A 10,399-nucleotide genomic window follows, 5' to 3' on the forward strand; every position below is an offset into this window, starting at 1 on the left:
GTACTCCGCTCAACTCACAATCAGTGTCATGGTTGCATCATGCGCCCATACTGCAGAGCCTTTGTACATGAAAAAAGTCTTTCAAAAGTTTCATAGCAGCCCTCCACTGTTGGCCCGCTGCACCCCTCAACACCGCGCCTAAATTGAACGGACGAAAAGAGGCATAACTTCGAACGAGCACCTCGCCGGGGTGAAGTTCACGGGGCATGGACGCGGGTTCAATTGACTAACAGCGGCGTTTAGTAAAGACCGAAATGAAAAAAAGAAAAAGTGGAAATCTAGTCTGCTATCATATTTAATGAGGCGTTGAGGAAAAAGCACCAGTTTTACGACGACACATGAACTACCGTCGGCTATCCGAATTCCATTACCTAAGTGTTGAAACTCTTAATTCACACAATTTTCGCGGCCAGTTTTAGTACAAATTTTGCTTTAAAGGGACCCTGCAACACTCTTTGAGCAGTGCAAGTAAACCTGCGCGGCGTTTAGATTACACTGCCGGGAATACCTGAGCCAAATATTACACGTGCACGTGAAGCGGTGAGCGCGCAAATCGATGTGAAAGACGCGGAAAAACCAACCGCTCTCTCTTCAGTTGTCCTCATTATGCATGGCCTAAGGGACGTCACATAGGCCACGGCTGCCCGATCGGCTGTCACTGGTCAACTTCGCTGCTAGATTCTCCCGTTTCCGTCGTCGTCATCGCTGCGTACGAACCTCTTCTATGCCTGAACCTGTAGGCACAGTTTTGCCGTTTCTTTTGTGTTTTGAGTGCGCTCGGAGTTTGAGTGATGAGCTCAATACTTCCCTTTCAACGCGACCACTCGACTACAAACATTTATTGCTTCAAAAACGCCCTACCAGCCCGAGCGCGCACTTGCGAGCAGGCACCCATGCCTGCTTTTTTGTGGCACCAGACCGAAAATAGGCCCCTCCGCGTTGCGGAGAAAAGGAGAAAACTACCCGGCATGTGATATATCGAAGGCCGCCGAAGAGAACGCCGCGAGCCGCCCCCTCTCCGGGAGAGAGCGCGCAGCTTTCGTCGCGTTGCCCGCGGTCGAGTTGAGAGGGAACGATTATGCGCGATTTCTCATCGCGCGTAGTTTCGTTAATTGTGAACGGATTTTCATAATTCTTGCGGGAGGAGATTTCTGGGACAATAGACTTTATCCCAAAATACATTACTAGTAGTCGATGGCAAGTGTTGCAGGGTCCCTTTAAAGGAGCCATGAAGAGAAAATGCAAGTTGGTTTTATTCGAAAGATTTCGTGTTTTATAGTGCCCCCAGCGCTTCTCCGGATACAAACGGTGCTTTATTCACCGAGAAATTAAACAATTTAGGTTAAAATTTTGATTTTCCCGCTCAATCGTGCGTTTTTGTGGTCCCAAGTGACATCACGGGAACCGACTGCTCTGCAGCCTAGAGTACCTTCATTCACGCATCCGCCGTACAGGGTAGAGACACGTAACGCTGGCGCCGCCATGTTCGGTTGCTCGCTCGCCGCCGAAGCAAGTCATTGTGTCAAAACCGCGCTAAAATTATCGCCGAAACGCGGTTTACTGAAGAAGTTTGAATCATATTGTCTGTTTCGCGTTGCTAGGTCTCGTGGGAAACGAAAAGAATAACGCGTTGAGCCCGTTGGCCCAATTGCGGCGGCACGGGACCGTTCAAAGGTTGTCTCCACCCTGTAGCGGTGTTGGTTTGTTCCCGCGTTTCTTTACGTTCCGTAACCTAGATGGCGCCACCATACCGTGGCAAGCGTTTGGTTTGTTTTTGCCCGCATTTAAACCTGGCTTGTTTTTGTTCTGGGAGAAAATATTCGTTCCCTGAAACAGTGCTCGCTCGACAAATGGGGTCACCTAAGACACCGTTTCTTGCGTCAATCGGCCAGTGTCGTCTGAGACAACCCCAAGCCCCATAGTGCTGTGCAGCTAAACCAAAGCATGCTGTGCGCAGTACGAACAGCAGAACGCATCAGTACTTCTATGTTTACATGTGCTTTCGTAACTTCCACTGTTTGTCCCATCATTCCTATTGCTTTGTAAAGAATGTGCCCTAAATTTAAGTGCAAATCGCTTGTTCGTCTAGTTTGTAAGCTCTACCTAATTTGCGTCTGCTTCTGCCAGCCTCCGCCAATCGCAGAGCTTAGCCCATGTGACATCACAGGTTCTGTTGCGGGAAATGAGCTGGTGGGTCGCATGACCATTCCCGTTTTTCCTAATTATGTAGCTTATTTGAGCGAAGTTTACGTTAAAAGTGGTGTCAGTATGATTCTAACGAGACAATCTTTTGAATGAACCAAACTTGTGTTTTCTCTTCATGGCTCCTTTAAGTGGAGAGGTAACTACATAGCAGTTGTTTCCTGGCGATGGGCAAAGTTTCGAAACCTCAATAACTGGTTAAATGAACTGTAAAATCGAAACCTCGATATTACGAAATTCTCGATTTAACGAAATTTGCGTCCCCAAGTACGACTTCATGGAACACACATTTAGAATCAGCATGTTGAAATACATAAACCAATTTATATACAAATCAGTCCATAAATAAACAAAAATTTAAGAGGGGTGTCCCCCAATAAGGGAACGCAACCCAAGCAATCACTGCAGCCAAGCCAAGCTGAGACATTCACATGACACACTTCAAGCCTTAGCAGCAAAATTCCACCAACACGTGCCTATCGTAACTGTCCTGAAGGGGGGAGGGGGGAACACATGCAATTGCAGATGCACATCCGTATGGGTGCCCTTGTCAGGACATGCCTCCTCACCCCTGCTCCTTGTCCGAGCGCGCAGCGCCATCGGCCTTCTTGTCAGTAGGCCGGCCTCCCTGCTTAGCAGCCCCTCCTCCAGGCTTGGCCCCAGGCTTCCCCCCAGGCTTTGATGGGCTGGATTTTCCTTCAGCCTGAAGGACACAAGCCAACAATGTTTCACCTTGCCTGCCGATATGTGCACAGTAGCCATTTACTTTACAGCCTCCCTACACACTGCCTAAATATCAAAACAGATGCTCTCCCAAAACCTGTTTTCAACATAGACTGCACCGCAGACAGTAGCAAAAGGGTACAGCAACCCTGCATTTCATGCAGCGCAACAGCCAGTCGCCAGGCATGAAGTACCAGCCTCTTACCGTGTCTCCGTTCTCATCCTGGGGAGCTGATTCACCATTTTCAGCATCGCCTTTGGCCTCTCCTTCGCCACCCTCGGTGGTTTCCTCCTGCATAGCTGCACCCGATTCATCACCTTCATTGCCCTCAGCCTGCTCCACCTGAAGCGGAAGGAACAAGACAATGTGTGGGAACTTGGTCTTGGTAGAAAAGAGTGGAAGTCAATCGCACCCCACAGAAGCAAACTTACAACGGAGACATTCCCAGAACACAACAAGAAACGGCCGCAAAGGGGAAAAGAAAAAGTCAGAATAGCCTAGTTTTGCAGGGACCAGTATGAAGGCAGGGCAAACTGCAGAGGGAAAACCAGCAGTGCAGGTAGGGGAGGGCGTTTGGAACCCAAGCCACACACACAAAGCACTCTCACATTCACTTATTTGCCACAAATCAAGGCTAATATTTTGGACATAAAATAACACTGTGAATACACGAAGGAAGGCTAACAGGATTCAGCTGCATTATGGGGATGGACAACAGTCCTATCGGAACCCGACAAAGACACAAGTGGGGAAGAGGAAAAAGACAAGAGGCTGAACGAAGCCTCACGACGGAACGGGCCATTGATTGAACATACAATTGGAGAGCAGTGTTAATTATTTTCAGCTATAACCATCGCCATCAGTCTACCAATGTCCAGTGCATGACAAAGGCCCCTTCCATTGACCTCCAACGTGGCCCAGGTCCACTCATTTCGTCCCTCCACCGAACGAAGCCTTCCGCTACTTTTTGTCCCGCCTCTCAGTAGCCAAGCCCGGCAGCCCACTGGTTTGCCTTTTCATACCTTACAAGCTCAGCTCAAGCGCACTTCCTTCCCTTAGTTCGAGCTATTTCTCGACCAATCTCCCCATGACCAAGTTCTACTCAAAAATTTCAAACTTCGGTATGATAATGATGTCAAAGCAACAAGACAAAGTGCAACGCTCAAGTGGAAACGGGACTTTACAAAAGGGAGCAGTCATTCCAAGCCTGACGAACAAAATGCAAAGTTAGAAGAAAGCACAAAAAGCGGAATGCTAGAAAAGAGGATCACGGGATTACAAAGGAGGTGAAAAAAGTGGCAAGCGAAGCAATGTAAGCTACGTCACACAAGTAGTGCACACTGCATGAAAATACTGCAAATCAAAGCCATGCGAGACAAATGTTCAAGAAGCACGACGAAAACTACAAATGACGAAAAGACTCGTGAAACGTATTTCATGCTGTTAAGGTTTGGTAACATTTGGTTTTTGAAATTACTGAAATGTTGGCACTTGCATGCCAATATGGAAGCTGAATTGGCATGATGCAGACAAAACTGGCCTGGAAAGATCTAGCTAACCGACAAACCAGAATAAAGTTCCGAGCAGCTGGGAACCAAACTTTTTTTTAAAGCATTCACGACCTCTTTGAGTCTAACAAGAACAAAAAGAACAGCACTTGCTTCAGATCATAAAAACCTCGTTAGGATCGGCAAGAAATGCAATATTGCTAGTAATTGGACTGCATGTATAGCAAGCAAACTGAAAACTAAAGTGGCATGCCTTGCCCTACTTTCTTGACCTTTCATTTATTAAGGCTTATGAACTAAACTGATGAGAGTTAAAAAAAATAGCACAGCAATTTCAGTAGAATAACCCTAGTAAATCCTCATTGAACTGTACTTCTACGTGGCTCTTCCAAACCTGTTAACTTTTGACTATGTTGAAAACAAAGGGCTTAAAAGTTGCATCCCCATCTCCGGTCTTATAAAATCTGAAAAAAGTGTGCTTTCTGGGATTGTATTAGATGATCTATACAAATCTCAGCACAGAAAAAGAAAGTTAAGGCACACAACAAAAACATCACTAAGATGAAATGCACACGCGCGTGTGCGCACACACACACACAAAAAAAAGTTACGAAGTGTGGTGATCAACATGCACAGAGGGAAGAAAACATACCGGGCATGTTGAGCTGGGCACAAGGCACCTTTTGAAACTTAATTAAAGGCCAACTGCACTCAAATTTCACCTCGAGCAAATGTATTTTTAATGCATAGCAAGTACCCCCAAATCAGCTGGGACATGAGTGGTAGCCTCGTGAAATGCCTCGTCAATCCGTCAGACGCATCTAAAAAAGCTCCGCCACAGACTACGCTGCACCAGCCGGTGGATCGCAAAAACAGCCATGACGCGCCTGTGACATTCCAGCCGACGGGGGCTTCTTCCTCTGGTCAACCATGCAGCTGGAGAACCGGTCGACCTCTGCTGCGCACGCTTCACCCATTTGCTGCCCTGTGCGCGCGTAGAGACTGCGCAGACTTCCTCCCAAGCTGGTGACCGTCCGGCCACTCACTGGACGGCTGCAACGTCACTGCCATGGCCACGCTCTCCTCGGTTTCGGTTTCAAAATCACCGATTTTTGCTAACCGCTTGTGACGTCCACGCGTGTATTTCAGCCATTGGCGGATCCAGAGGGGGGGTCCGGATGTCCTGACCCCTCCCTTAATTTTTGAATTTAAACCTCCAAGAAGATGACCACTGAGGTCGCAGAAAAAGGCGAATTGATGACTTGTTGTATTCCTTGCGTTTTTGCTTTCCCGAAATTTCAGTGAATAAATAAGGCTCCTCCTTCTCCTCCTCCTGCTCATCATCATCATCACTGATAGGAGCTGACCCCCCTCTCAGAAAAAGCCTGGATCCGCCCCCGATTTCAGCTGTTGTATTTTGCATGTTGCTTTCTTTTTAAGCACACTATACGTAAATGGGGTTTTCAAGGGGTCGAAACTTTGAGTGCAGTTGGCCTTTAAAAACCTTGTCTTTCATCACTAGCCCAGTGGCATGCGTGTTTCAAATTAACCGATCCCTGCTCTCCTCTATTAAGCGCTCATGTTTGGCCTCAAATGTGCCCAAGGTTTCTTAGCACTGAAAAACGCTGCTCACTGGTGCCAGTAGTTGGGCAGCTTGGTCAGTCAATGCGACGCCAGAGTAACGCATCCATCCAAACCTGGGCTGCTTACCCCATCCCCGGCATCCTCGGAGGTTGGCTCAGCAGGGTCATACAGCTCTGCGGCAGTGCCCGCCCCATCTTGTTCCTCTGCCTCGCCAGCCCCTTCGGCTCCTTTCGGCTTGCCCTGCTCAGGCTTGCGGCCCCCCTCTGGGCGCTTGGCTTTCTTCCCCGCAGGTGATCGAGAGCGGTGCCCAGGGGCCGGGCGCTTGCGGTCGCCACGGGCATACGGGCTCGGGCGGTTTCCACCACGGTCACCATACGGCTGACGGGGCCTGCTGTAGCGGTCCGGCTGCACAAGCCAGTCTCAGAATCAGCTCCCGCACCAGGGTGTGCTAGTCCTTTCCAACCGCCATTTCATGAACTTTGGAGATTGCGAAAGCCACAGCTTAGAGAATTAGTTTCTATCCACGTGCTAGGCTGCGATGTAACGACATTGCCTGTGGCCCTGGAGTCATGATGGTAGCTACAGAGAGGCCCTGCCAGGTTAACAGCCTCCAGCAGAAGAGCTAGCACCATGCCAAAGTCTCTGAACTCCTCCACACCAGTTCAAACAGGAAGCAGCCTGCCATACTTCCGCATCGAGGGCAAGATAGGGTCACTGAGCCCGCCCTCCACAATGCCTTCGACACAATAGAAGCAGGGAGACCAGGGTTGCCACCCTGCTCTTCACTTCCCATGTGCTTCAAAATAAAGGACGCGCATATTTTCAGTTCAATTAGTCCAGGACTCCTGGTAGGAGGCTCAATTCAAGTGTACAGTACATTCTTTTGGAGGGTACAGAAGTGGATTGGGGACCTCACCTCGAAGTGATGTCGGTAGCAGAGGTCCAAGCTGAGTGTGGCAGGGTGCCAGTGTTTAAAAGTGGTGCCAGCATAAGTGCCTCCCAAAAGGGTATGTGGTCTGGTGCACTACCTTTAGGTCAAAGTGCAAGATGCCAACCCTATCCTGACTGTGGTGACGCAACCGCTCACTGCCTGTATCTACCACAACGTGCTGCCTTGCTCATGCTGCATTACAGGAATTTCATGAAAAACCGGTACACCTACGCGTGTCGAACCCCAATAAATCTAGCCAGCATCAACAGGTTTTTATGCGTGCACTTGACCAATCACATTGTGTCAGTGCAGACAGGTGGTATGCACAGGGCACTCCACATGAGCCATGGTAGGCGATAACAGCATTGTGCCCCAGCTGGAAACCTTCCAAGCATGTTCATTTGATATTTCACCTATATTTCAGGGCCTGCTTTGAGGAGTGCAGACTTAAAATTTACTTAAAAGCTGAAGAGTGCACACCATTAATTTAACATCCCACTTGTTCTGTGGCATTCAAGGTATCAATAAAATCAATTAATGCAAAGGTTGTGTGATAAGCTTACCGAGAGCCAACCCTAATAGTGGCTCGTTTTCTCAAGCTTTTGATTTACATAAAAAGTGCCTTGTCTGAAAGCAGCATCTGAAATGCTAAGCAGAGAAATGCATGGTCTGCAACAAGTAGCAGGATTTGCACATTCGCTAAGTGCAGCAACGGCGGCAAAGAGTTTTAGGACACTCCACTTTAAGGCACATTCGTTGGTAGCCCGCCAAGGAGGTTCACTGTTCGAAACAAACTTCAATGGACCTTTTTCCAGTAGCGTAGCCCTCTTGTGGCGACCGCCCGAACCACACATGGGGGATTATAGAAGCATGCGCCCTTTTTTGTCCCTGCCCTGCACAGTTGAGGAAGCCATCCCAGGCGCCCAGCATGGTTTCGGTGGCAGAGAAATTTTTCGATGGCAGCCGTAGCACCTACCTGTCGGCTGCTTTCATGGCTCAGAAAACGGAGCAGAACTTAGCTGGCTCGGCGTTCACAACTAGCTAACTCAATATGGCATCGCCTTGTTTACATTTTGCCCCCCCAAGAATGGCGGACCGGTTGCTGGGAGCGAGAGTAGCGCATGCGCAGAGCTCTACAGGAGAAAGGTGCACTGCGGTTCAGTATTTCTTACCGCAGCAAGCGATACTTTTATTCATCAATGAACTAGGCCTAGCACTGAATACACCAGCCACTCCATGCCAGGAACAATCTTCGTAGAATGCAAGCAATGCTGCGTCCACCTTTGGACGAAATGTGCCATGGATAGCAGCTCCCCCTTTCACATGCACACATCCCCAAGGGTGAAGGCCAGGGGACACAACGCAGCAGTGCCGCCACGAGGTTGAAGGCCTAGTGCATGCCACCTACAGGTTGACAAGCCTTTATATGGCATCAAACTGACTGCTGTTGGCAACATCCCAGCAAATCAGCAAATAGACAGCAATGCGCTGCTCTTGCTTCAGCAGTTATGGACCAATTGTTCTGTTGTAGTAAAAGAAAAAAATGATGCACATCCCAGCCCCCACCAAGTTTGGCAAGTACCAGAATGGCTGGGGAGATGAAAACTATCCACTGTAAACTGATTCCATCTGACAAACAAAAAGGATAGCACCTCAGCAACCAAATGATACACTACATTGTGGAGCCAGGTTTTGAACAAAGCAATAATGTTTCTCTGGATGCCAGACAACACAACACAAGAATATTCCATCAAACAGGTGCACTATAGCAAATTTTCTTCTCGTGGTCAACGTGTGTGGTAGTCAGCTTCCACCTGATCATCTGCAGCAGCACTAGCTTGCTACACATCAGTGTGTGACAGCAAGAATGCACACACACGAGCAGTGAAAAGCGCTGCCCTCAATACTAGCTAACCTTCGAAACAATACATCTGCGAGACGAAGAGGGCAGCCAGAAGTCGTCTTTTTTTTTCTCTTCAGTCCGATGCTACAGCTCCTTCAACGCCTGACAATTCACAGGTGTGGGTACAACAACCCGAGCAGGAAAATGAAGCCAACCACTGCAAGGGCTGCTCATGCGATTTCTTGGGGACCGTCAGGTGGCAGCCCGCCTTAATGTGGCACCTCTTTGGGCTTCCAAACTCAGCCCAAGGAGCATCGCCAATGCGGCTTTTTTCCAGACAAAACAATTTCACACAGCAGGTACAAACAATGGCATACCAAAATCAAGGCACAAAGAGAGGGGCAGGCCAGTGCCGGCTGTGAAGTCTGCGCTCACCTGGTCATAGTTGCGTCTAAAGTTCGAACGAGCGGAAACGTTGCCTCCGAACCTCATCATGTCAGGAGCCATGCTCCCTACAAAGGGGAGGCCCGGCTGAGCCCACATGGGGCCACAATTCATCATCGGATTGAACTGCTGCTGGCACAGCCCAAACGGTGGCATTCCATTCTGCCAGGGGCTATCGGGCGGCGCGGCTCTTCTCGACATGATACTGCAAGCAGAAGGGTCCGAAGTCAGCCCGACACTGGAAGCTCCAAAGAGAACAGGCATGTTCGTGAAAAACAACTTGTAACAGGCAAAATGCTTTAAAAAAAAAGCCTGAATGATAAAGAGCCCACACAAATACAGCCATGCATATAAAGACAAGCAGCCGCGGATATGTATAAAACCTACGGCATGTCTCATACGATTTACAAAGGAAGACTATAAACGCGCTGTCCTCACGAACCAGGAACGCAGCGGTACTACAGGCAGAGTTCTGCGCACAGCAGCTCCTGAAATGGCAACTTCCCGGCAACCTTTCTCCCTGCACACGCAGTCTAACACTTCACATAACTCGTCTATTGTAAAAACTAACAATTCACACAACTTTTTAGAGAACACTGCCTGCTGCGAGGCTCCCGGGAAGCGTTCGCCGGACGCTAGCCATCGAAGAACGCCACAGAGCGGCGTTCGCAGTTCGAACACCACGTTTGCAAAACAGAGGGAGAAAAAAAGAAAAAAACCTTCACGAACGGCCGCTGCCTTCCTTCCTAATTAAATTGCTAATACGTGGCGCCCGTTCACGCATCGCAAAACGAACATGCTTCGGGGGAAAAAAAAAAAACGCTAGGGTCCTTTTCTCTCTTAGGCCTATCACTCGCTCCGCGCATCACGCAGGCCTTGATGCAGCAAACTACAGCTGCTGCATCAAACCCTTGCTGAAATCGCGTCCAGACAGTGACTTTGATATGTAACCCATACCGATTGTTACCGTCTCCTACCGATCGCTGTCCAACGTAACAAGGACTTCCAAACGCTCGAGGACCGGCAAAGCGCACTTAGCACACGGCACAACCGGCACAACTGCGCCGATCGAACACAAAAAAATGAAATATGAAATGTTTCACGAAAGCAGTATCATCATCACAGCTTGGTACTTAATAATAGCACAAACTAATTCGCTAGAA

The 10,399-nt window shown here is 48.8% G+C and overlaps 1 protein-coding gene across 2 annotated transcripts in view; it reads right to left on the reverse strand.

Moving 5' to 3' along the window:
* The window catches only part of LOC144154922 (uncharacterized), a 53,974-nt gene extending 43,637 nt beyond the window's left edge, over positions 1-10,337 (reverse strand). Inside the window, exons 1-5 of one of the 2 annotated variants that reach the window (XM_077686038.1) lie at positions 10,194-10,337; positions 9,228-9,441; positions 6,145-6,423; positions 3,131-3,268; positions 2,772-2,905 (exon numbers count right to left, since the gene is read on the reverse strand). In XM_077686038.1, the coding sequence (XP_077542164.1) occupies positions 2,772-2,905; positions 3,131-3,268; positions 6,145-6,423; positions 9,228-9,437 (761 nt within the window). In that variant the 5' untranslated portion in view covers positions 9,438-9,441; positions 10,194-10,337. Of the gene's footprint in view, positions 1-2,771; positions 2,906-3,130; positions 3,269-6,144; positions 6,424-9,227; positions 9,442-9,678; positions 9,886-10,193 lie in introns of those variants that run through there. The other variant, XM_077686039.1, reaches the window with a different exon arrangement.
* Positions 10,338-10,399: the final 62 nt, after the last annotated feature.

The sequence above is a fragment of the Haemaphysalis longicornis genome, unplaced genomic scaffold, assembly GCF_048455015.1.
Source record: "Haemaphysalis longicornis isolate Haplotype H1 unplaced genomic scaffold, Haemaphysalis longicornis Haplotype H1 scaffold_1, whole genome shotgun sequence".
Taxonomy (NCBI): Eukaryota; Metazoa; Arthropoda; class Arachnida; order Ixodida; family Ixodidae; genus Haemaphysalis; species Haemaphysalis longicornis.